This window comes from Dromiciops gliroides, chromosome 2 (assembly GCF_019393635.1).
Source record: "Dromiciops gliroides isolate mDroGli1 chromosome 2, mDroGli1.pri, whole genome shotgun sequence".
NCBI lineage: Eukaryota > Metazoa > Chordata > Mammalia > Microbiotheria > Microbiotheriidae > Dromiciops > Dromiciops gliroides.
In genome coordinates this window covers 327,900,686-327,927,684 of record NC_057862.1, presented here as the reverse complement: position 1 = coordinate 327,927,684, position 26,999 = coordinate 327,900,686, and the positions used below count along the sequence as shown (strand labels likewise).

At 41.9% G+C, this 26,999-nt stretch overlaps 1 protein-coding gene across 1 annotated transcript in view; it reads left to right on the top strand.

Moving 5' to 3' along the window:
* The first annotated feature begins 1,156 nt into the window (after nucleotides 1-1,156).
* Nucleotides 1,157-26,999, top strand: part of ADAM19 (ADAM metallopeptidase domain 19) — a 145,517-nt gene continuing 119,674 nt past the window's right edge. The window contains exons 1-3 of the mRNA XM_043980257.1: nucleotides 1,157-1,343; nucleotides 4,662-4,744; nucleotides 23,804-23,874. Coding sequence (XP_043836192.1) covers nucleotides 1,250-1,343; nucleotides 4,662-4,744; nucleotides 23,804-23,874 — 248 coding nt within the window. The 5' untranslated portion in view covers nucleotides 1,157-1,249. The remainder of the gene's footprint in view (nucleotides 1,344-4,661; nucleotides 4,745-23,803; nucleotides 23,875-26,999) is intronic.

Sequence of the window (26,999 nt, the reverse complement as noted above, 5' to 3'; positions counted from 1 at the left end):
ACTAGCTGTGTGACTGGTCATGACACTTAACTGGTTTGTGCCTCAGTTTCTTCATTTGTAAAATGGGATTATTAATAGAAGCTACCTTGCTGGACTGTTTTGAGGATCAAATGAAATAATATTTGCAAAGTGCTTTGCAAACTTTAAATCACTCTGGAAACGCTAGTGGCTATATATAGCTCCAACTGTTCAGCAGTTTTTCCTTACATAAACGCCTAACTTTAGGAAAGCTCTTTGCAACTTTCCCCATTTGTGCCCTCTGAGGCCAAGAAGAAAATATCTAGTAGCTCTTTGCAAGTATGTGAAGGACTAATAAAGTCGCCTTTGTGTCTTCTGGCTAATCGCCCCCAGTTCCTTCGATCAAGCTTCAGATGGCATGAACTCCAGTCCCCTCATCATCCTGGTTACCCGCCTCTGGACTTTCTCTAGCTTGTCAGTACTCTGCCGAAAATGAAGCGCTCATCTCTAGACATGGCCATTCACATGTGGTCTGACAAGGGTTGGGTGCAGAGCAATACCCCATGCAGGGCCCCGGGGAGCAGTTAGCTTTTGCTCTGCTACCACATTCACTTAATTTAAGCCTGCAGTCCACTAAAACCCTTTAGCTCTCTTTTTTTTTACACGAACGGTGAAACCTTCCCAATCCTGTATTTTTGAAGTATTGAAAAATAAAAATACGAACACAAACGGAGAATTATATTTATCCTTTTAAAATTCCATCCTATTCCAATCGATCCATCTTTGAGCATGTCGATTCTATACTGCATTCTTAGGGTTTTCCTCCCTTCTTTGATTTGACAAACGTGCTTCCTATGCTTTCACGTAAGTCGATGATAGAATGTTGCACAGCCAGGGACTAAGAATAGATCTCTTGGGCACTTCACTAGAGACTCCCTGAAAGTAGTCATCAACTACTCTTGCATCCGGTCATTTAACTAGTTCTGAATCCACATAACTTCCCCAAATGTGCATCTTGCACCTTTTGGTCTCTATCCTCCCCTCTCTTCCTATCACACCTGCCTGGACTCGGTCCATTGCAGCTCCGCCCTTCCCAGGCTCGATTTCCCCTACAACAACCCTGGCTAGTTGGAGGTCCGGATCCTGCTGAATTGAATTGGGGGTGGAGCATCACAGCTGTGAAAGGAAGGCAGCAGCTGGGGGAAGGCGGAGAGCTAGGAGCGGCGGAGGAGGGGAGAAGCAGCAGCCTCAGTCAGAATGGATGTGACTCTGTAAGGGCTTGGGAGAAGCCATGCTGAGGGTCGCGGGGAGAGACTGGCTGTGCTTTCTCTCCTTTTCCCTGCCTGTCCTAGGGCTGCTGGCGGCTCAGGATCCGAGATGGAGAAGTAAGTGTGTGTGTGTGTGTGTGTGTGTGTGTGTGTGTGTGTGTGTGTGTGTGCAGTGGGGCTGGGGCTTTGGAAGAAGGGGCTGGAGCGCTGATTAGAGGGGAACCTAGAGAGATCCCCTTCTTCCCGAAATAGGGGCAGAAGTGCGGGGTTCTGGGTGGTGGCTTGAACAAGAAGGGAAAATAACCTCCCTCACTCTGCCTTTTGATTGGGAACTTTCCTCGGGATGCCCGTGCTCGCCCTGTGGGTGGCTCCTCTGCTAGGTCCCCCACTAAGGGTTGGGCACGGCTCGGCTTTGTTCAATTGTCTTGCGCCCGCTCCCGAGCTAAGCTGCCTCTCCTGCAGAGGGACTGGACCGAGCGCAGGATAAATAAACAGCCTTATCCGGACCGCCGCCAGCCCAGAGCATCCATATCCCCGCTCACCCGGGATTCGGTGCGCGAGGCTGAGCCCTGGCTTTCCGAGCTTAGTCCCGGGGGCATCCTCGGCGCCCGATCCAGTGTTAGACGCACAGCAGGCGCTGGGGCAGCCCTGGCAGACTGTGTACTTCTCGTGAGTTCTCTTAGGGAACGAGCTCTCTCCACTCTCTACCACTACATACCCCTGCCTACTCCCCAATCTTCACTCAGCTCCTGAAATAATCATGCTCTAAGACTCTGTCATTCTGTGCTAACGTCTGTTCCAGGGTTCTTTTAAACTCTGTCATTGGACGTTCTAAAATCTCTTCTAGCTCTTAAAGACATTTTGTGCTTTCACATTCCTTCTAGTTCTGACATTCTGTGCTTTAAAGTCCCCATTTTGTTCCAATATTCTGTGGTTTAAGGTCCTTTCCAGCTCTGTCATTCTATGCTCTCTGGTCCTGGGAGGGTAACTCACTGCACTCATTCATTACAACCTTAAGAAATTACAGCCCCGCCCCGAGATTGGAAGGCTTGGCTGGCGTCCCCGACTTAAGATAATTGATAAGCACCAAACCTTCCTCTGGAGAAGGGGCTGGGTGCGGGAACATAACTTAGGGGGAGAGCTGAGTTGATCTGAGCTGAGTCAAGCTGATCCTGTCCTGGGACTTTGTCGGTACCTAAGTCCGCCAGAGAAGCTTTCGAAGGGTGCAGTCGAATGGGCTTTCATGTTTATGGAGTGGTCACTCACAGTCCTGGAAGCTGAACAGAGCATTCCAGGCAGGAGCTGTGCCCTGGAGTAGCTGACAAATAGAGAGTTGACAGACACAGGTTCTGTGCATTTTGAATTTTGTCTCTCTACTCCCTCCTCTCATTTACCATCCTTCCCTCCATCCCCCCAACACATACACTTTTCCATTCTGGAATATCTGAAATAACAGGGTAAGAGTGTGTGTGTGTGTGTGTGTGTGTGTGTGTGTGTGTGTGTGTGTGTGTGTGTGTGTGTGCGCGCGCGTGCGCGCGCGCGCTCAATGCTTTGGGGAGAATGGAATCATGTTCCTCATCCTATAGAGGTTGGGTGGCCTTGCTGGAAAACCGGGGGTGGGGGTAGATAGTTGACTGATGGAGTAGAAAACTATCCTTACCATCCTGATTATGAATTAGAATTAACTGGGCTATGCTCAGTGAGTGCTGAGAAGGAAAAACCCTTCACCTTTAATGACCACTAAGTGAGGATGTCTGGGGTCCATCACCCTTTAAGAGGATGTCTTTATAATGAGCAGTCCCATTCAATTCACTAAGTGTTTCCTGTATGGATAATGTATAGGAACTGCGTGAGGTAAAGTCAGGTGGAAAGCAAGGCACGATTCCTCCTCTTTTTTTTTTTTTTTTGTGAGGCAATTGGGGTTAAGTGACTTGCCCAAGGTCACACAGCTAGTAAGTGTTAAGTGTCTGAGGCTGGATTTGAATTCAGGTACTCCTGACTCCAGGGCTGGTGCTCTATCCACTGTGCCACCTAGCTGCCCCAATTCCTCCTCTTTTGGAACATACAATTTAGTTTTTAATTTAATTGGCGAGTCAGCAAGACTCAGGTTCATGGAATAATAAAATGTGGTGTTTCCGTGTAAGAAGGTAGCACCTTCAGACTGTTTTATTTTCATCTTAACACCTGGGCTTAGTGCCTTTATATACAGTAGGTGCATAATAGATGCTGACTTCAAAAATTTAGAGTTGAAAGAGGCCTCAAAAGCCATCCGTTTCAATCCTTCCCATTTTATAGATGAACAAACTGAGGCAGAGAGGTTTAGTGACTTGTCTGAGGTCACAGAGGTAAGTAAAAAACAGAACAGGGACTTGAATGGGCATTTTTGTGTGGGCCCTTCTACCTCCCTCCCCCAGTGTTCTACACTGATGCCTCATCATGGCCTGGATGCTATAGCAACAGAACACTAGATCTCAAGGGTTTTGACTGAGCTGAAAAGAATGCCAAAATGGGCCCAAGGATTCAATTGAATTTAATTGAAGAGTTGGGCCTGGTCACAATCGAAAGTACTTGTCCAGCTCCGGAGGATAGTGCCCTAAGGCAAAGTTTCTTAAACTGTGGGTTGCCACCCCTGAATAGTTGGGTTGGGGAAAAATTTGGCAACAGTAAAACAGTTATGTATACCTATTTTATATACCTACATATCTGGGGTTGAGTAAAAATGTTTTGGGCAAAAAGGGGTCTAGAGTAGAAAAAGTTTAAGAAGCTCTTTCCCAAGGAACTTGGAAGGATAGACTAACAACTCTAAACCACACCATTTCCTTCATCTTGGGCTTATAGGGGTGTATGCTGATACACAAGATACTTTGAACCCATACTTCCCACACAGGTGAAATCATTCCCCTAATTATGTCACTGTCTTTAAGGACTGTGATTATTGGAAGGCCTGCCTGTGATTTTTTCTTTTTTTTTTTTTTGTGGGGCACTGGGGGTTAAGTGACTTGCCCAAGGTCACACAGCTAGTAAGTGTTAAGTGTCTGAGGCTGGATTTGAACTCAGGAACTCTGAATCCAGGGCCGGATTTTTTTTATCCACTGCACCACCTAGCCACCCCCCTGCCTGTGATTTTAAAGTCTAGTTCATGCTCAACTAGGTTTGGAATCTCCTTTAGCTTCTGATCCTCAATGGTTTATGGTCCTTTATAAAGGATAATTTGCTGCGAAAGGCAGTAATGGTATCCATAAATGAAATGCAAGTATTTGTCACAGGATCGCCTATTTGGACCTAGAAGGGAAATGTGACAGTCATCTTGGGGTCTCATAAGTAGTAAATGACAGAGTTGGGATTCGAACTGAGGTCTTTCCACTGTGGCATGTCCACCTTGACCTACTGTGGAGGCCCAGCCTTTCATTGGAATTTGTGCCTTTTGTTCTGCAGGAGGAGAAAGTGAAGCAAATCCCTTGCCACAGCACGAACTGATAATACCTCAGTGGAGAACAGAGAGCCCAACAAGAGAGAAGGTAAGACTCAGAGGCCCCTCCTGCAATAGCTAGCTTTGTATGAGTTTATTGAAATTAGCATCTTAATGCATTTTCTTCTTAATGGAATGGCCTCTGTTAACTGGATAATGATGAAGGCAGGTTGAATACAGCTTGGTTTGACTTATTGAATCTGCAACCACAGGGTTCAAGTCCAAGCAACATTACTTCCTCCTTCCCGGGTTGATCTCACCTCTTAACAGCACTGAGGAATGCTAGTGCCCCCTGTTGTCAGATTTTGCCTACAAACATCTGGGAATCTGCAGCAAGCACTGTTTTCTTTTTATGGACAAGGGGCTTGGAACCGTATGATCCAGGCAACCAATCTCTTTATTTTACAGATGAGAAAACTGAGGCCCAGAAAAGTTTAAGTGACTTGTCCAGAGCTGGGATTTGAACCCAAGTCTCCAGACTCCGAATATAGAGCCCTTTCCATTATGAACCATAGGATAGATTTGGAAAGAGGCATGAGAGCTTTTTTTAAATAATGCCCAGCAAGAAGCGGAGCAGTGGTGGACTGGCAGGTTTTAGCCATGTGGCAGTCATGGATCTGAGAATAAGGAGAAAGGGGAGTTAAGAGCCTGATGTTTTTAGGCTCTTGTTGAAGGATCCTCACTCAGGCTCCGTCAGGTCAGAATGTGAAACTGGAAGGAACTTTGAGATCATCTGCAGCCTTGGGTGTGAAGAAAGAAGACATCAATTCAGGGCTCAGATCCCAGCTCTGATTCTTACTACATGTTTGATTCCGGCAAATTGCTTAACTTGGCTGGTCTCACTTTTCTCACCTGTAAGAAGAAGAGGTATATCTATATCTGTATCTGTATCTGTATCTGTATCTATATCTGTATCTGTATTGGTATTGGTATCGGTATCGGTATCTGTATCTATAATAACAATAATTGCTGGCATTTGTCTGTTTTGTGATACAAAGTGACATGGGTTACTCATCTTCTGTAGACAGTGATACATAGGTATTGCCTAAAGCCTGGCTTCTTAAACTGTGTGACCAAATGTGGGGGTTGCAAAAAAGTTGGCAACAGTAAAAGGTTATGTATTCTTATTTTATGTACCTATACACCAGGGGTTAAGTAAAAATTACTCAGGCAAAAAGGGGTTGTGAGTATGAAAAGTTTAAGACACCCGTGCCTAGGGTATACAAATACCTTCTCTGGGCTTTGCTCCATTGGTATAATTTTCTTTCTTTGGAGAGCTCTGGGCTGTTGCCCTTGACCTTAGTCAGACATTTGCCTTAATTACTTTTTTGAGGCAGTGTGGTGTAATGGATAGAGAACTAGAATTAAATGAAAACCTAGGTTTGATTGATTTATTTTTAGTTAACAAGCATTTATTTTCTCTCCTCCTTACTCTCTACTCATAGGCACATTGTAAATGATTGAAAACTTCCTCCCTCTATTCCTCCTTTCCTCTCCCTCCTTCCCTCCTCCTTCCCTTTTCCCCTTCTTCCCTCCCTCCCTCCCTCCCTCCCTCCCTCCCTCCCTCCCTTCCTTCCTTCCTTCCTTCCTTCCTTCCTTCCTTCCTTCCTTCCTTCCTTCCTTCCTTCCTTCCTTCCTTCCTTCCTTCCTTCCTTCCTTCCTTCCTTCCTTCCTCCTTTCCTCATCTCACTGGAAAAAGAAAAGCAAATATCCATAATAAAACCAAACCAATTCTCACACTGTGTCAAAAAAAATGTCTCATTCTGTATCTCGAGTCTATTACCTATTTGTCCAGAGGTACGTACCATGCACCACCATTAATCCCATGGTATGGTGGTTGGTCATTGCTTTGATCAGAATTCTCAAGTCTTTTTAAAGTTGGTGACCTTTACAGGGTTTTTTTTTTTTTTGCCATTGTATGAATTATTTTCTTGGTTCTGCTCACTTCACTCTGCATCAGTTAATACAAGTCTCCCCAAAAATCTGAGTTAGAATCCTTCCTCAAATATGTATTAATGGTGGCACCCTGGACATTTGACTTAACTTTCCTAACTACACAATGAGGGAGTTGGACTGGATGATGCCTTTAAAGCCTTTTCCAGCTTTAAAACGATGATCCTTTGATCCGATTCTTACCTGGTTCAATGACCGGGCCTCTGTTTGCTGAGGTCTTGTCACTGCCATGCTTTATCCTTCCTCTCCCTGCCCCCACTGCTTAGAGGTCAAAGTTTACTACCTCATTCCTTTGAAGCTGACATAATCTAACCCCCCCTCCCCTCATCCTGACTCAGGTCACATTGAGTCTAAATTCTGGCTCTGTTTCTTCCTATGTTGAACATGATTCTAGGTAAGTCAGAGCCCCTACTCTGGGTTCTAGTCTCCTTGTGTTCAGTGGAGAGTTTAAATGTGACATCTAACATTCCATTCAGTTCTAAATCCCCTGACCCCACCTGTCTTTTTTCATTGGGGTTTTCTGGACATAATGACCCCATGAGGTAGGTATTGAAGGTATTTTGAGGTGTATATTATCTAGACCTGTGATGTCATTGACACAGGGAACTTCTGAAATAGGAACTTTGCCCAACAATGCAGATTAGCCCAGGGCACTCAGAGGTCTAGGAGGCTGTGCTTACACAGCTATTATGTGTCATAAGAACTCTTTGACACCAAAGACTGTGCTTTGTTCGTCTCACTACAAATGTTATTGCCTACATTTTACAGACAAGTAAATGGAAACTCACAGAGGTTCGGTGACTTATCTATGGTCATACAATTAGTGTTAGAGGTAAGATTCAAGTGCATATCCTGAGTTGTCAAAAACTATACAAATTACATGCAAGATCAGTTACACTCTATAATTCCAGAAAAGCTTTGAATAAACATCCCATTAATGGACCCTCTTCGCTTAACAGGATCTGCCTAAGTATAGAGAAGCCCATCACCAATGGTCATGACGACAATGCAAGGGGTAGATGGTGAAAATTATATTGGAACATATGTTCTAGGAGTCAGAAAGGAGAGACACCAAAGGCTTGTGATTACATTGAACAACACTGGTTGTTGTCATCGTTCAGTTGTGTCCGATTATTCATGACCCCATTTGGGGTTTTCTTGGCAAAGATACTTGAGTGGTTAACTATTTCCTTTTCCAGATCATTTTAAGCCGAGGAAACTGAAGCAAACAAGCTTAAGTGACTTGCCCAGGGTCGTATAACTAGTAAGTGTCTGAGACCAGATTTGAACTCCAGGCCCAGAACTCTATCCACTGAGCCACAGAGCTTTCCCCTAAAGCTTCACAACTACATACAATAACTACTTCCTCTGCAATGTGCTGGACATAATGAACACCAAATTACATAATAAAAAATGAAATTGATTACTTTTTAATAGACAGGAAATGACTATCTTATTGATATGAAAGGCATTTCTGAATCAGCTGCTTGCTATACAATCAGATCACCAACATGCTAGAGCAAAGATCAAAACCAACACCAAAAGTGGGAGAAAGATTAAAAAAAGGTCTTCTGGCTGTGGTGACTTCAGTTTGACTTGTTTAAATAAGCTAGGGTTGCCAAAAATTAGGAAATGGATAAAACAACAACTATTGACACAAATGTTCATAGTTTCCTTAGGAAGTTTAGCTAATGTGAATCAGGTGTCAGGACAAGAAGAATGAAAGAAGTCAGAGCCTGCTACAGCCAAAGAATACTCGATCACCTCGACAAACTGAGAGAAAGCTGTGTAGTACAGTGGAAAGAGCCTCTGTCAAATAAGGAGTTTGACTTCTCAGGTCCCTTTCAGCTCTAAGCCTCTGAGCCATAAAAATTTATGGGCAACCAACAAAATACTGGTTTAGAACATAAACCTGTTTGTAAAATCTTATGGAGGGCAGGCATATGAGTAGGGTTATCACATAAAGTAGTGGTGAGGAAAATGAGTGTATAGAAAGCTTGGTTAGAGAACCAACTAAGCAGAATTATCCCAAGGGTATGAAAGATGAAATTGGAAGAAGGATGCCAAAACAGACAGAAAATGGAGGGAAAGTCTAAAGATTTTTATCCCAAACTCTTTACCCAATAAATAAAGCATTTATTGAATTTTATTATGTGACTGGTGCCATGCTAGGCACACATGTACAAACACCAAATGTTCACAGATAAGTAAATATAGACTATGCTAAACACAAGTATTAAAAACTGGGGCAATCAGTGGAAGGAAGTGGCACCTGACCTGGATCCTGAAGGAAGCTAGGATTCTTTTTTTTTTTTTTTTTTTTTGCGCGGGGCAATGGGGGTTAAGTGACCTGCCCAGGGTCACACAGCTAGTAAGTGTCAAGTGTCTGAGGTCAGATTTGAACTCAGGTCCTCCTGAATTCAGGACTGGTGCTTTATCCACTGTGCTCCCTAGCTGCCCCCAGGAAGCTAGGATTCTAAGAGGTGGAGGTGAGAAGGGAGAACTTTCCACACATCAGGGACGTCCTGTACAAAGGCACTGAATCAGGAGAGGGAATTTTGTATAAAGGGAATAGCAAGTATCCGGCTTTGTCTGGAGTATAGGGTATGTAAAGTACAGTCGTGTAATCAACCTGGAGAGAGAGGCTACAGCTGGATTGTGAAGGACTTTAAATGTCAAACAGAGGGATTTTTTGGGGGAGGCAACAGGGTTAAGTAACTTGCCCAGGGTCACACAGCTAGTGAGTGTCTGAGGTTGGATTTAAACTCAGGTCTCTTTGATTCCAGGGGTGGTGCTCTGTCCACTGTATCACTTAGCTGCTCCAAAAAGGAGGTTTTTGAAAGTTGCCCTAGAGGTAAAAGGAAGCTATCAGAGCTGCTTGAGGAGAAGAGTTATGTGATCCAACTATGCTTCAGAAATCCCATTTTCCGTCAGTTGTGTGGGGAATGAATTGGAGATGGTAGAGACTAGAAGGATTTATTAGGAAGTTATTGCCTGTAGTTCAGGCAAGAAGCAATGAGGTCCCAGACTAAGGTGGTTTGCGGTATGAATAGCAAGAAGGGGACAGATGTGAGAGGCTTTGAAAATGTGACATCAATAAGACTTGGCAAGCCTTTGGCTACAAGGGATGGAAGTGAATAATCAGCAACAATTCTTAGGTTACAAACCTGGGTGATTAGAAGAGTACTATTGAAAATCAGAAGCAGGGGTGGGCTTAGTGAGAAAGATAACTGGTTCTGCTTTGGACATGTTGAAATTGAGATGCCCGTGAGAGATCAGGGTGGAGATATCTAGCAGACTGTTGGAGATGTGGGGACTACAGTTCTGGAGAGAGATGAATGTACATTTGTAAATCGCCTACATAGAGATGATACTTAAACATATGGTGCTAAGGAGATCACCAGTAAAGAAGGAATATACCCAAAGGGAGGAGACGGTCCAGGATAGAGCTGGAGGTATACCCACACAAAGATAGTAGCACATGGATGAAGATCCTGCCAAAGAGACCAAGGATTGAGAGGTAGGATGAGAACCTAGAGTAGTGTCACAAAAACCCAGGGAGGAGAGAGAGAGTACTCAGAAGAAGGGGATTAGATATCAGTCAGAGACTTTAGGGAGGTGATGAAGGATGGGGTTTAAGAAAAAAGTCATGGGATCATTGGTGATCTTACAGAGAGTGGTTTCTGTGGAGTGGTAGAAATGGAAACCAGATTGTATCAGTGGAAGTGCAGTCACCACATTTAAATATTAGCATTAGAATCCCAGATGTGGTATAGGAGGAAGTGGAAATAGCACTGAAGAAAGTATGAATAGCACAAAAATGGGATGAGTACATGGACTTGACCAAGCATTCACAGAATAGCTTCATGTTAGAGGTGACCCCTTTGATTTATTTTTGAATAAATATGAGAAGGGAACAGGCAGACTTTTGCAAATGATATTTTATAGCAGATCTCATCTTTACAAAAACGCAACTGACTAAAAGGTGTAAAGAATATTTGATTGTCCTGCACCACTTGTTTTTGATAATAAAAAAGTATTCGATTTAGTAGGACAAAGTACACCCAACACATTGGTTCTGTTCTGGGCCCTTTTTTCTTCTCTTTTCATACCCTCTTGGTGACCACATCACTTCCCGTGTTTAGAATTATCCTCTTTACACAGATGATTCCATTCCTACTTTCTTTCTCGAGCTCCACTTCCAAATTACCTATTAATTATTAGGGATTTTACATCTAGACATTCTCATAGGCATCTCAAACAAAGTATGTTCAAAGAAGAGCTAATTGTCTTTCCCCCCAAATCACCCCCTCTTCCCACCTGTCCTTTTTTTTGGAGGACTTACCATTCTTCCAATAACTCCTCAGGCTCTCAACTTCAGTCATCCTTGACCCTTCCACCTGCTTCTCTCCCTCCTCCCGCCCCATCTAAATCTTGTTGATTCTGTCTCAGTGATATTTCTCACCTCTGTCCCCTTCTCTCCACTTGTGCAGCTTCCACTGTACTTCAGGCCCTCTTCATATCTCCTAGACTGTTGTAACAACCTCCTAATTGGTTTCCTTTGCCTTCATTCTCTTTTGTCTCTAATCGATGATCTTCAGCCTGCCAAAAGGATATTCTTTTATTTAATATGTTACTCCCCCCAGTTACACATAAAAACAATTTTAACATTCTTTTTTGGGGGGTTTCAAATTCTCCCCTTCCCTCTTTACTCTGTGCCCCATTGAGAAGGCAAGCAATTTGATATAGATTATACATGTGTAGTTAAGAAAAAGACATTTCCATAAAAGTTATGCTATAGAAGAAAAACACAGACAAAAAAAAAAGAAAAAAAGGAAAAGCTATGTTTCAATCTGCATTCAGACTCCACTAGTTCTATCTCTGGAGATGGACAACACCTTTCATCATAAGTCCTTCAGGATTGTCTTGAATCATTGTGTTGCTGAGAATAGCTAAGTTATTCACAGTTGATCTTCACATAATATTCCTGTTATTGTGCACAATGTTCTCCTTCATTCTGTTCATTTAACTTTGTATCAGTTCATGTAAATCTTTCTAAGTTTTTTTCTGAGAACAAAGGATATTCTTAAAGCACATATCTGATCATTTCCCTTCTTAGTCCATGGAGTTTTACTAGTTACCTTTTACTTCTCCGAATAAATAAACATTAAATAAATTAAATAAATAAAATAAAAGTTAAATAAATAAAAACAAAAATTAAATAAAACATAAAAACTTCTCTGACTGGCATTTAAAGCCTTTTGTGATCTGGTTTCAACCCTACCTACATAACGATGACTTCCCTTCACACTGTACACCCTGGAAAAGCTGGCCTCTTTCCTGCCTTGTGTACACAGAGAATTCCATCTCCCCACTCTAATTCATGGGGGCTGCCTCTCATGCTCCCTTCTTAGCTAATTCTCTGAGGCCTTAGCTTCTTCCCAAACTTACTTCAAGCACTACCTCCTGAATGAGAACTTTCCTAGTCTCACCAGCCACTAGTGCCTTTCTCCTGTCCAGATTATCTTGGATCAATTATGTATCTAATTTTATCTGCCTACATGTGTACATTTGTTTTTCTTTTCTAGACTGTGAGCTCCTTGAGGGCAGGACTATTTTACCTTTGTCTTTGTTTCCCCAGTTCCTACCTCAATACTGAGCATGTAGTAGGTGCTTGGTACCTATTAATTAATTGATTGGGTAAACCTCCTGTGGAGGAATTATTGGGAGGGCAAGGGTAAGTGTCACACAGGATGAGATGGTTTGTGATATGCACTGATGGAAAAAGCTCTCCCTTCTATACGCTTACAGAACCACTGAAGTACCTTATGGAGACAATGTCCTTCTTTTACTTCATATCACATTAATGAAAATGATGGTGAAAGTTTCAGGCCATGTAGGAGAGAAGGGGAGGGTGGGATACTAGGGCAGGCCAATGGAAAAGATATTTTAGGACGAGTGAAGCCCTTTGTTGACTTCGTGTAATAATATTAATATTGAAAACTGACAATTATGTTGTGTTAAGATTTGCAAAGCACTTTACATTTCTCAGATCCTCAACAATAACTCTGTGAGGTAGATACCACAGGTTTGGTTATCTCCATTTTACAGACAAGGAAACTGATTCTCAGAGAGGTCACAAGCTAGTATCTGAGGTAGGTCTGGATGTGAAGTCCCGCATGCACGTTGGCTACTCTAATTGTTTGGAATCCACCCTGTGTCACCGCCTGCTTTTCTTCCATGGAGACACAGATACAGCAGTCTATTCTGTCTTTCCCGTTTTTAAAAATAAGTTGCATTAATACCTTTTATTTTTATCCTAGTCAGTCCCAGATATAAACCTACCTCAATCAGAAAAGCCAAAGACAAAGAGTTCATCAAAGGCAGCCTACACAGTGACTGTATTTAACAGTGTGTGCTATTCATTATATTCTATAATTATAACCCCCCCGAATTTTCTACTGCAAAGAGGGGGGCAATTTTCACGCATGTTTTCTCTGTTCAAGATTGGTCTGTACAATTGCTCAGCATTTGATTTCACTCTAAAGTTATTTTCATTACCATTGCTATATTGATTGTGCCCGCCCCCCAACCTGGATTAAGCAGCCTCTTCTCCACCTTGTAACTCTCAATTACCCATGTGTCTGTGTGTCTGTCTACTCTGTGAATAGTATGAGACAAAAGCCCAAGGCCGACTTTCTTCTATGACATGGCACACTTTGGGGCCATTTCTCAATGCTGGCTCTGCAGCTGGCCAGCTAAGTGTGTGATCCTGGAGAGAAGTCACTTTGCTTTCCTGGGCCTCCCTTTCCTCCCCTGTAAATAAGGGATTCAGTTATCTAGATGAAGATATCATGAGCATTTGGTCTGCTAAGGGAATGCAAATTCCTTCTAATATTAGCACGTCAAACAAGATTAGGAAAGAATCTTCTGCTATCCAAGTTTAATTTAATTCTACATTCTTTTAAACACCTGCTAGGCATAAGTTGTAGACTGGGCTAAAAGCTGGAGACTCTGAGAGGAACAATGAAGTCATTCCTGCCTTCAAGGAGTTTTCATTCTAAGGGAGAAGCGGGTAATAGCAGCTACACCATTAGTATAATTCAATGTAAAGGGAGATGGATGCAAAGGAGAGATTCAGGCAAAGTGTTGTAGGAAAATATGAGGCAGAAGAAACACTTTTAGTTGGGGTGTGTGTGTGTGTGTGTGTGTGTGTGTGTGTGTGTGTAAAAATGTTTAATGAAAGAAATGGCACCTGAGCAAATCTTGAAGGAAGAGACAGATTTTAACAGGCAGAGATGAAGAAATCACCTAGTGCCTGTCCTCAAGAAACTTGTAGGCATGTAAGATGGAGAAACTGAAAATAGCTTTAGAAAATATCATTTTATTTATGGATGACTACCAGATAGTCGTCAATTATCGAGGGAAGTTAGGAATATGCAGTCAACATTGTAGAGAGATCTTACTGCTGCAGACTCTTTCCTGAAGACCCGCTGTGTGTTTCTGTAGTCCAATGGCTAGCAAAATTATTAAGGATCATCAGAAAGGGAATTATAAACAAAACAGAAAATGTTATTCTGTTTTTCTACCAAACTGCAGCGCGTGCATCTAAATGAGGGATATTGTGTTCTGCAAGGGACAAGGGGTTCAACTTGATATGACTCTTTTTGGAGTCTTGAGCTATAAATAAGATCTTGTTGCTTGTAGTTCAACGTGAGCTAAAAAAAGATTTTTAAACAAAAATAATTGAAGTCTTGGGAGATATGTTCTTCAAAGGCAGGGAATTAATTAGCCTTTTCTACCTTTGTATATTATCCACAGTACTCAGCATACAGATACTCAGCAAGTAATAATAACAGCTAACATTTATATGCTGAGTACTTTACAATTGTCTTCTCACTTGATACAACAATCCTGGGAGGTAGGTGCTATTATTATTCCCCTGTTACAGGTGGAGAAACTGAGGTAAACAGAGGTAAAGTGATTGCCCAAGGTCACTCAGCTAGTAAGTGTCTGAGGTTGGATTTGAAGTCGTGTCTCCCTGACTGTAGGACTGGTACTTTATCCACTGTTAAATGAATGAATCAACAAGTTTGCAGAGGGAGCCCAGCTCTGCTCTAGATCCTTCTAAAGCATCAAAATGACCAATGATTCTGGCTCTGCCCAGTTTAGGGTGGGGGACAATGTAAGGCGTGAACCAGTGGAGCTGGGTGAAAAAGATGAAAAGCGCCTCAGAAAGTTGTACAGTTGTTTTGTTTGAGGTGTTTCTGGCACACCAGGAATGTCATATATGAATTTAAGTATAAGTACATTTTCCAAAGTTGAAGAGAATTGATTTTTAAATGAGATAGTTTTATTTGGGAATTATCTACACCATCCCTCCATGAGTGAGAATGTTCCTTTGAACTGCTTAGAACATCTCTTAACAGGATAATGCTATTGACTAGGGTCATTACCACAGCCCTGTTGCTACTAATTCATTTGAAGACCCCATCCATATTACTTTGTTGGTCCCTGAGACACCCTTTAAACGCCTTTAGAAAGTTGGTACTGTGTGGCTAGCTGTGAGAGACCTACAGAATAACCAGTACTGGGCACAGGGCACAGGGGCTGAGAGGTGTTGGCAGAGATAACTTGAACCGGTAAATACATCTTCATGTGGGGAGAATTAAGCAATTTTAGCAGCTTTCTTGTTCTCTAAGTGTGAAATTCTCCTTGTGATTAGGTAACAGAAGAGTTTAAGCAATGTACCCTGTTGTCATTTCTCAAGAGCTGTGGGTCAGAACATTCAGATCTCAGGGGATCCCTGTCCTGGGGCTCTTAGGGAAGTGGATTTTGGGAAGTGGGGTGGGGTGGGTAGGGAAAGAAGAGAGCTGGAGCTACACTGACAGTGCAGTTGGAAATGAGACCCAAACCAAGAGTAGCAAGGAGCTTCATTTGACTTCTGATTTGGCAGGAATCTCCCAAGGCTGCAAGGTCCCGACTAAGCAAGATCATGCTAAAAACATCATGGACCTGCTTTGTTTTGTTGACTTTGAGAGAGTTGGTGGGTCTGTAATCCTCTGAAATGGGTATCTCTCTCACCTTTGTCCCCCTCACATGCTATGTTATGCTTATTTAGGTGTCATGTGTTCCTGGAGGGCTGTTTATTTTTAAATCTTTGTGTTGGCATGGGTTCATCACTGTGTGCTGCATGTGGTATGTATGTCATGTTTATTGAATTGAAGGTGACTTGTTCCAGTGTCTAATGATACTCCCGGTTATCAAGTCTTACCTTTAATTTAGTTCCCTAAAGCTACCGCTTAGACCTGGTTCCTCTTGGGTAGAGATCAATAACAAGAGGACGGTCATTCAGATGTTTGAGGACATTAGTCAATTGTCCTTTGATGATATTAAAAACAAAAATGCTTTGCAATTATATGCATTGTGATTCACATTGCATTTGATCATTGCCACAGGAAAAGTCCTTTGAACCATAGTCATAAAAAAAATCAGTCCTGGAAGGCCCCTTAGAGATTTTCCAATTCAAACCATTTAACAAAGGAGAGAACGAGTTAAAAGAGGAAAGGTCACTATATTGTAAGTTGCTATAATTTAAGTTCCCCAAGGACAGAGGACCATGTATTATTCAATTCATTTTGAGAGGTAGCTTGGTCTATAGAGCACTGTACTTGGAGTCAAGAAGACCTGAGTTCAAATCTTGCCTCAGCTGTGTGACCCTAGGCAAGTCATTAAATTCTCTGGAGTGAGAAAGCAATAAAGAAGGATAGCAATTTAGAAGTTCGACTCTAAAGGGGAAAATGATATAGAATAATAGCCTGGGGAAATATCAAAGTCAAAGGAAAATTAAGGATAGACAATATTTATAAATACTAGAGAAGCAACCAATAGATAGGATGAGGTGGAAGGTTAGAAACAGAGGTAATGATAAAAAAGGGGAAGCTTCTGGGAGGAAATGAGATGTTATTAAATCAAGGGTACAAGTAGAGGACTTGGTCTTGTCAAGGAGAAGGACCAGTTCTTCAGAGGATTAAAAGAGGAGGAAATGTGAAATGATATAAAAAGATTTTGAAGTGTGAATTAAAGGAGAGATGAAGTTTAGAACTCATGGTCTAGATTTTCTCAGCAAAGTAGAAGCCACAGTCATTTGCTAAAAAGGAAGGGGGAGAGGGGAACTGGAATGGCAAAGGAAGTCTGAGGAACAAGGAGAAGATTTAGAAGGGTCTCTGCAGGGAGTGTTAATAGAGAATTAATCAGGAAGAAGGAAGACATGTCTATGCAGCAATGAAGGCCTTGTTGAGATCAGATAATATGATTTTGAAATGAAAATCACATTGCCATAGTTGTATGACTTTCCCCAATGTCTTCAGCAACATGGGAGCAGGAGGACAGAATCCTGGTAGGGGAAAGGAAGTTTGTCACAGTATCAGTTCAGGAGTGGAGGAGAATGATTAGTTGAACCAATCGTTTGTGTAGGATCAAGCAAGACTCGATAGAGGAAAGTGAGCTAGAGATGGAATAAATGAATGAATGAAGAAGAATGTCCTAGAAGTTTCAGTGAGGATGAAAAGTAGATTTAAGAGGAATGAGGGATAGAGAGAGTTGGAAGGATAGAAATTTGTGACCAGAGATGGGCATTTCAGGTATCATAGTTGTAGGTTATGGTGAGAACTACCTATTCCTGTGCCTTCCTACTCTCTGAAGTAGACTAGTGAAGATTTAGGTGATGGGAGGTGATGAACCTGGAGGTCAGAGTGTTTATGGGAACATCAGAATGTCCTGAAATACTAAGCATGTTAGGGTGCAGTGGAAGACTGTGAATGAAGTACTGAACTCCTTCAGAAAGGAGGGAGAATGATCTGGGGATCAGTAGGTTGAAGCAAAAGGGTTTGGCTGGGTGGAGGTGACTGAAGGATGGGCTAGAAAGAGGGTATGGAGGTGGTAGTCAGGAACAAGGAGTGGGCATGCTCTTCCACCTGACTCTGTGTGCCCAGAGGGATGAGAGGAACATCTTGTGATAGAGATGCTAGCCAGGATGCACTGTCTTAAGAAGGGAGCCAGGTTTCTGTGTGGATAAGAAAATGGAAAGAAGGTGAGTGGAACTAGTCTAGGATGAAGTGGGATTTTCAGAGGGCACAATTGAAAAGAAAAGGTAGAATAGAATAGGGCTTTGTGTGTGTGTGTGTGTGTGGTTACATGAGTTTTGTGGGGGTGAGAGAGTGAACTGTCCTTAAAAGGGTTAGGTTTTCAGAAATACCATAGATATTAGGGAAGGAGGTAAGAAGTTTTTGCAGGATAGAAGTGCCAGTTAACTGACATCCAGAACTTACAGGGTCCTGTGATGATGGATATCTAGGTCAGAGCAGTATCATTAGCCTATTCTCTCTCCAAACATTGGGAAACTGAGGTGAAGGACAACAGGAGAATCATTGGTTTTCTAGGGCTATGACTGAACTCCTAATTAGAATTTGTTTCATCCTGAGATGGGTGGCTTCTGATGCACCCAGGAGATAACCCGCAAGTGTAAGTCCTCCTGGGTGAAGAGGCTTCTAAACCCAGTCCTTGAGATGGACTGGGCCTTAGGCCTCATCCTTCTTGGTCCAGTGATATCTTAGGGTGGAGAAAGTCCTGAAGCAATAGGTGCCTTCACCGACTTGGAGACCCAGTGCTTGCAGAGAGCTCAAGTGTTGTTAACAAATATTTATCACTTTAGGTCCTACAACCAGTGATTTGTAGAGGCAGGACTTGACTCAGGTTTTATGATTCCCAGTTCAATGCTCATTCTAGGATACCACACTGCCTTTTAGTATGAATTAATTTAATTTGACAAGCACTTATTAAGTGCCTACTATCTACAAATTACTACCATCTGCCAAGCTATGAGAATACAAAGATGAAAAATGGTTGACTACTTGTCTTCCAGAAGCCTACAGTATGCTTGGGGCAGGGGGAGGTGTGCATGTATACAAATACATACAAGAGGTGTATGACTCAAATATAGCTCTAGAAGGGTATCCCTTACTGAAAATGAATAGAACAGAGAGGGTGGGAACAAGGTTGTTTAAAGAGACAATGTGGATGCACAGAGAACTCTCTGGAAAACTAAATTTCTAATAAAAACATGTAAAGAAAATGGAACCAAGATCACATAATGGAGGATGAATTGAAAAACATTATGTGAGCCTGTGGAATAATAATATCGGGAGGCTTAAAGTTCGGCTGAAGCTCAAAAGGAATGCTTAGAACAAGAAAAGGTACTACTTTTTTTAAAAAAACATATTGGGGGAAAGAATATTTAAAAAAATAGGCAAAGCCTTCTGCTTGGGTTAGATGGGAAAATTCTTATGGATAGCAGAGAAAAGATAGAATTATGTGACTCTCATTTTGCTTCTGTTTTCTCTACCAAGAAGAATGATCCTTGTACTGGAAAGCACAGAGCAAGAAGTGACTAGTCAGGAGTTAAAACCTAGGGTAAGTCAGGAGATAATAAGAGAACATCTAGCTGCCTTGGATAAATTCATGTCATCAGGCCCAGATGGACTACCCCATGGAATTCAAAAGTGCTAGCAAATGTGATTGCTGAATAATTGGAAGTTCAAGGGAGATGGGAGAGTTAGAGTGAGGCTGGAGAAGACAAATATTACCTCGACTTTCAAAAGAAGGAAGAGCAGAGTCAGCAAAGTTTAGCCCATGAACCTGGCAAAACTCTAGGATGTATTATTAAAGGGATAGTTTGTGAACATCAAGAAAAAAAAATGCAAAGAAACAACATGGCTTCAGAATAGATCATGTCTGCTTAACCTCTTTTTTTTTTTTTTTTTTGTGAGGCAGTCAGGGTTAAGTGACTTGCCCAGGGTCACCCAGCTATTAAGTGTAAAGTGTCTGAAGCCAGATTTGAGTTCAGGTTTCTTGACTCCATAACCCATGCTCTAATCACTGTGCTACCAGCTTCCCCCACCTTATTTGTTTTTGATGGGGTTGCTAGACTTATAGATGACAGGAACTTGCTTATATATATATATAGTTCATCTAGCTTTCGGCAATGCAGAGTTAGACAAAGTTAGATGAAGGTTATAGGGGCGAGAGGAGGAAGGCAATTAATTGTAATATCATACATGTAGGGCTGGAAAGGACCTCAGTCTACTAAAACACAAGATTAAAATGGCAGAGTAGACAATAGTACAGTTAAAAGGATTAAGAATTGGTTGAATGGCCAGAACCAATGAGTGGTCAATAATGTTTTTGTTTTAAAGACCGTGAAGAGTCTTTAGCAGGATACCCTGGGAATCCATCTTTGGCTTTGTGCTGTTAACATTTTTTTTTATCAGTGATTTGTATAAAGACATAAATGGCATGCTTAAAGAATGTCAAATAATCCAAAACTGAAAGGGAAGGTTAATACACAAGGGTGATAGAATCCAGATACAACAAGATATTGACAGGCTAAGATGGTGGACTAAATCTAATAAGGCAAAATTTAATTAGGATAAACTTGCAGTTGGATCATAAAAGTCAACTTCACAAATATAAGATGGGGGAGGGTTGGCTAGATAGCAGTTTGTTTGGAAAAGATGTGTTTTTTTTAATGGCTACCAATGTCAGAGAATCACAGAATCACAGGACTTGGGAGTTGAAAGAGCCCAATGGCTATCTGGTCCAACCCATACAACCTGAGTCGACAGTGTGACAGGGCAGTAAAAACAATTAATTTATCTTGGGCAGCATTGAAGAGAGGCCTATTGTCTGAAATGAAGGAGGTGATAATCCCGCTGTATGCTGCCCAAGAAGTCACACAAATAAGATAAAATATCCAGAAAAGGATAAAAGGGCTCAAAATCCTATCATGAGGATCAGCTGAAGAACCTGGGAAGGTTTTGCCTTGAGAATGTAGTAGCTGTTTTCAAGCTTGTGAATCACTTTCTTGTGGATTAGACCTGTTTTGTTTGGTCCCAGAAGACAATTAGGAACAATGGAAACATCAGGATGGTTGGTATATAGGAATAAGCTCTGAATTTGGGGACCAGTAACCTGGGTACAAATCTCTGTTCTACTGATTACTAGCTTTATAACCTTGGATGAGTTGTCTAATGTTTCTGTGCCTCCATTCCCTTCTCCTCCTCCTCCTCCTCCTCCTCTTTCTTTTTTTGCCGGCAATGAGGATTAAGTGACTTGCCTAGGGTCATACAGCTAGTAAGTGTCAAGTGTCTGAGGCCAGATTAATCCAGGGCTTTATCCACTGCTGTCACCTAGCTGCCCCTCCAACCTTCTTCTTAAGGAGATTGGACAAGGTGATCTCTATGGTCTTTTTTTTGGTTCAAAATCTGTAATCATATGATTCTAAGCTTGAGAGTAACAGGTTTGTGCTAGGTGTCAGGAAGAGCAATTAGAGGTATCCCAAAGTGAAATGGGCTGCCTCAGAAAGTGGTGAGCATCACCCCAGTAGAGCATTTGCATCAAGGAAATGTGGCATGACCACATGTTAGAGATGCAAAGGTTGGATTAAATGGCCTTTGGGGAACCTTCCAATCTGAAATTCTTGAAATTCTCATAAAATATAAAGTAGAATGATATGGAATCCAAGGGAAAGCAGGCAAAGTGCTGTGAGAAATTTGGGAAGGGGAAGATCACTTTTATCCCGGGCAGAGGAAACAATAAGGGAAGCTTTATGGAGGGGATGACATCTGTGTGTTGTGCCTTAAAAAGGGGATTTCACCAGATCGAGATGGGGTAAGGGTAGTGGTGATGGTGGGCTTCCATTCTAAACATGGCTATGGGATGAACCAAGGCATGGAGCAAGGCGAGGGCAGAATGAGAAGAGAAGGCAGAGTGGTACATAGAATACATGAAGAGTAGTGGTATGAAATTAAGCTGGAAAGATCGATTGGATTTAGATCATATAAGGCCTTGGACAATGGGGTTAGGCCTTTATTTATTAGACTGTAGGGAGACATTGAAGGTTTTTGAGTAATAGGATGACCTCATTAGGATAATTATTCAGGGGGTTGTACAGATTAGAGAGGGGATGGACTGAAGGTACCAAGGCCAGTAAAAGGCTATTATTGTAGTTATTTAGATGGAAAGAGATGGGTGCCTGAACTACTAGGGTATGCAGAGGGGGGTAGACAGGTGACCCAAAAGAATCAGATTTGCCATACTGGGCTGAGATAGTGGTACCAAGACACATATTTCTAGGTGACTCAATCATTAATAATCCCACGTGTTGCCTCTTATGTAAAGTATGGCTTAATTTTCTTTCTACAAAATTTGTTTTATATTTGTCTGATTAATTGAATAATGTGCATAGAAATACAGATATATAATATATTTAGGATAATGTATGGTTAATCTTGTGGCTCTCAACAAATCTGCTCTTTCCTCCTTGCAACCTATACTTGGATACTTCTGCCAGAGTATTTCTTCTGATGCTTAGATTTGCTTATGTCCCTCATCTGTATACAGATAGTTACTCCTTATCCCCTTACCAAATAAAGTGTGTGCTCCTTTAATTAGCATTCAAAGGCCTCTATAACATAATGCCATTAACCTGTCTCATCTCCTCTCCTATCTGATGTTTCTTCACTTATAGCTTCTGATCTCCATCTAGCTAAACCTGACGAGTCTCTTCTCCTGCCAAAAAGCTCTAGGCTCTCATGTCTGTATTCTGTGCTCATACTGCTCACTCTGCCTGGGATGCTTTTCCTCTTCTTTGCCTGTTAAATTCCTGCCTAGCTTATAAAACCCAATGTGAATGCCATCTTCTCCAAGAAGTGGTTTCTGATCTTCCTCCCCACACCTTTATTTTTCAATCACCTTCCTCCTCAGGCCTTACAGAAGACTGTTTAGTAACTCTCAAATGTACTTGGAGCATATTGTAGACCATATGTAGTGCGTGTCATATCCCTCTACCCTAGGTGTCTTTGGCCAGTGACCAGTGCCTGTGAATGTGCCAAAGATCAGTGTTTCTGCCTCTGTGCTCTGCATAGAGTTGGTGTTTAATAAATGTTTGTTGTGTTATACCTTCCTCATGGGGTTATTGTGAAGCTCACCTGATACAATGTAGGGAAGGCTCTTTACAGCCAGAAAGTGCAAAATTAATGTGAGCTATTATTAATAATAATATTTACAATTACTTATGAAAACTGTTGCCATAAAGAACCAAATCAGCTGTGAATACTATATTTTTACTAATAGCTGATATTTTAATTTAAAAAAATCACAAAATTTCAAATTAATGTCAGCTAATAATAATGTTTGATTTGTAATTATAATTAATAGTAACTGTCATTGATGGAAAATTTTATGGTTACAGAGACTCGACTCCATTATATTATGTGAGCCCCACAATAACTCCATGAGGAAGGTATAGTACAATACTAACTGTATGACCCTGGGCAAGTCACTTAATCCTGTTTGCCACAGTTTCCTCATCTGTAAAATGATCTGGAGAAGGAAATGGCAAACCACTCCAGCATCTTTGCCAAGAAAATCCCAAATGGGGTCATAAAGAATCAGATATGATTAAAAACTGCTAAACAACAATAATAAAAATTGGCCACAGTACTTAGAATCACAGAATGGTGGAATCCTAGCATTTTAAAGCTAGTCTTTATTAAATACCTACTATGCGTAAAGCACGTGTTGTAGACACTGGTAGGTACAAAGCTTAGACAAGACATGATCCTATTTCTCATTAGCACTCAAGCCTCTATCCCAATTATTAATGAATTATTCCTAATAATAATGATGGGAACTGTAATATTCAATCTGAGTGCACAAAGCTTTTGCAGCCAAATGAGGGAATTGGTCTTCTTTGACCCTAGTGAGGCACACTTGTCTTTGCCGTTCAGTGCAATAAAACTTGTCTCTTTTCTAACATTTTCCCGTGACAGCCCTGGTTCCCTGTGGTTCTTGATGGCGCAGGGTTCTTTCCTGTCTTATGTTTCCTTCATTCTTCAGGAAAAGTCGGATAGAAGACTCTGGTGGTTGCTTGTCTGGGCTGTTTTTTTGTTAAGGCAGTTTGGTCATCCATGAAGTCTCTTTCTTGCTTACTGTCAGTTAGTGTGGAACCTCTGTGCTTGGCCCTGCCTGGAACATTTGTGGGACCCAGGCCCTTCTCTCAGGGAACTGACATTCTTTCTTTCTTTATTGTTTTCAGCATCCCCTCAAAGCTGAACTCAGGATAACCGCTGAAGGGAAAGACCTCATCTTGGACCTGGAGAAGAATGAGTAAGTGAATCACCACAATGTCTAGGAAATGAACCAATTAACTTTTGTAACCCTTTGTGTCAAACAGAGGAAGCAGGTGTTGGTGTTTTAGAATGGAAATAGCTAGTTCACAGTGAGAGTTCATAGCTCCTCTGAGGAAGCAGGTTGGAGTGGTGAGACTGAGTTCCTAGCACCTCAATTCTGGTGCAGTGGAAGGGGCATTCAACTTTGGAGTCAGAGGACCTGAGTTCCATTTCTGCCTCTAGTTCTTATATATGTTCATGACCTCAGAGTGAATTCCTTGTCTGTGAGATAAGGGTACTCAGGTAGTCTCTGTGGCTCACTGGAAAACATACTAGATTTGGAGTCAGAGGAACTGGGTTCAAATCTCAGCTTTACCACTTATTATCTGTGTGACCTTGGCAAGTCACTTAACCAGTCTAGGCCTCAGTTTCCTGGGGTTGGACTAGACAGCCTCTTCTGATTCTAGGTTTATGAGTGATGAACCTATGAACTAGATTGTAGGTGTCAACTGATGCCCTCTGAGCAAAACTCCTGAATGTGGCAGGAACCAGATTAAAATGTAATTGGGAAATATTTAATAGAATACACAAAAATGCAGTACACGATAGATAATGTTAATTTGTGATAATCTAAATTAGTATGTGGCCAATCTATCACTATTTGAGTTTGACACCACTGGACTAGATGATTGATCCCTAAGACCCTAAATCTTATGGTTTATGCTTAATGTACTACTTAGGAAGTCACTGCTGGATCTTTTTAAAGTTTTGAATCTTGTGATTCCTTGGAGTTCATGATAGTCCTCTTGGAAGAGGTTGTTGTAGAGGAAATATTCAAGGGCACAGCAGCTGTCTCACTGCTGCTTACGCCAGCTAAGCTCCAACCCCACCATACGAGCAGGAAGCAAAGGAGATTGTTGGAACCTTAGTAGCTGGAGCAGAGGCCAGCAGATGGCTTGTGCTGGTGATTTGGCTCCATGGCCCCTGGACTTCTCTTGCTCTGTAACGAGCACTCTTTCCAAACAAAGGGATTAGGTTCTGGCGGGGCAATGGCTCAGGTCAGCAGTCGTGGAGGCACATCTACTCTGATGCTCATCTGTCTACCAACGCCATTGATTCTGGGTGGTGGGACTGGTCTGGCAATGTTTTTGTATCGATTTCCCATCTGGCCTAAGAATATCGTGATTCAGGCCTGATTGTTGCTCTTGAGCAGTAATACGCTGCCGTTGGTATTCTTCCAAGGGAAGGGGCAGAGCAATCCCCGACCAGGTGATCTCCCATCTTCCTCTCAGCCGGCAGGAATTGAAGTGCTTTGGTATAACTGGACCAAAGGAGCCAGGCTTCATTGTGACATGTAAACAGAGCTGATAAGACATCGTGGCTTGGAGAGTTGCCTGCCTCTTCTTGGCAGCTCCCTGAGCCTACTGAAAGCAGATGAGTAATCAAATCAAATGCTTCCAAGAAAGGGATGGATGAGGTCCTTGCCATATTCAGCATGATGAGAATTGTTGCTAGAATCTAGTAGCAAGGGAGAAAACGAATTATTCCTAATTTGGGCTTTTCTATCCTTTTAAGAGGAAGGAGAAGAATGTCTGAGGCAAGGTAAAAGTTATTCCTATGCAGTGGGCATGAATATGGTGGGGTGGGGGAAATCATGGGGATGGATGGGGGTGGAATGCATTTCAAAGTCAAATGGGACCTCAGAGGTCATGCAGTCCATGCATTACCTGATCAGAATCACCTGTATGACACCTCTCACGTACATTATTGCAATGGCCTCCCTTGGTTTCCTCGTGTCCCAGACTCTCTCACCCAGGCCATTCTTCACACTGCCATCAAGTGATTTTACTTTAGTGCAGATCCGACCACATCACTCTCCTATTCTGTAAATTTCAGTTGTAAATTTCCCTCTTGCCTCTAGGATAAAATATAAATTTCTCTGTTGGGTTTTTAAAGCTTTCTGTGACATCTTCCCAACTTATCTCACAGGCTTCCTTGTTCATTGTCCACCCCTCCCATACTAAATCGATCAAGCCTAACTGGCCTTCTTTGTTCCTCTCATCCATGCACGTCTATACTTGCTGTTCCCCATGCCTGGCATGCCTCTTTCTCTGCCACACAGAATCCTTCTCCTCCTCCGGAGAAGCAGCTCCAGGCTGCAGTACTTCTGATTCTGGTTTTTGCGATCTGTGATTTTAATTGTAAAGCATACCACTTTCATTCTAATCTCACATTTGACAGAAATGCAAATCCTTTCATGGAGATTTTTCAAAGTAAAAAGCTTGTTTTAGCAATTTCATCTGTAAGAATGAAAATGTTATGTCATTAAAAGTACTTAGGCTACAATGAAAAAAAAAAGCAGCTCACATACTTAAAACCTTTCCTGATCTCTTCTAGTGCCTTCCCTCTTAAACTGTTGTTGTTGTTGTTGTTGAGTCATGTCTGATCCTATTTGGGGGTTTCTTTTTTTCTTTTTTTTTTTTTTGGAGAGGCAATGGGGGTTAAGTGACTTGCCCAGGGTCACACAGCTAGTAAGTGTTAAGTGTCTGAGGCCAGCTTTGAACTTGGGTCCTACTGAACCCAGGGCTGGTGCTTTATCCACTGTGCTACCTAGCTGCCCCATGGGGGTTTCTTGGTAAAGATTCAGGAGTGGCTTGCCATTTCCTTCTCCAGATCATTTTACAGATGAGGAAACTGAGGCAAACAGGGTTAAGTGACTTGCCCAGGGTCACACAGCTAGTGTCTGAGGTCAGATCTGAATTCAGGTCTTTCTGATTCTAGGCCTGGTGCTCAATCCACTGTGCCACCTAGCTGCCCTGTAAACTACCTTATATTTAATGACTTTGTATTTGTCTTCATTCTTCTGATGTGTATTCTGTATACACGCACATATGCTTGTTGCCCCTATTAGAATAAAAACTCCTTCAGTGTGGTAATTGTTTATTTCTTTGCTGTAATTGTTTCTTTCTTTTGCTCCAGTGCTGAACACAGTGGGTTCTTAATAAATAGATGCTTATGAATTGATGGGCTTCTCTTGCTATCTCATAAGACAGCCTGATCTATTTGTGGACAGCTTATAGGCAAATTTTTCTGACATGGAGATGATGTCTTCCTCTTTCTGAC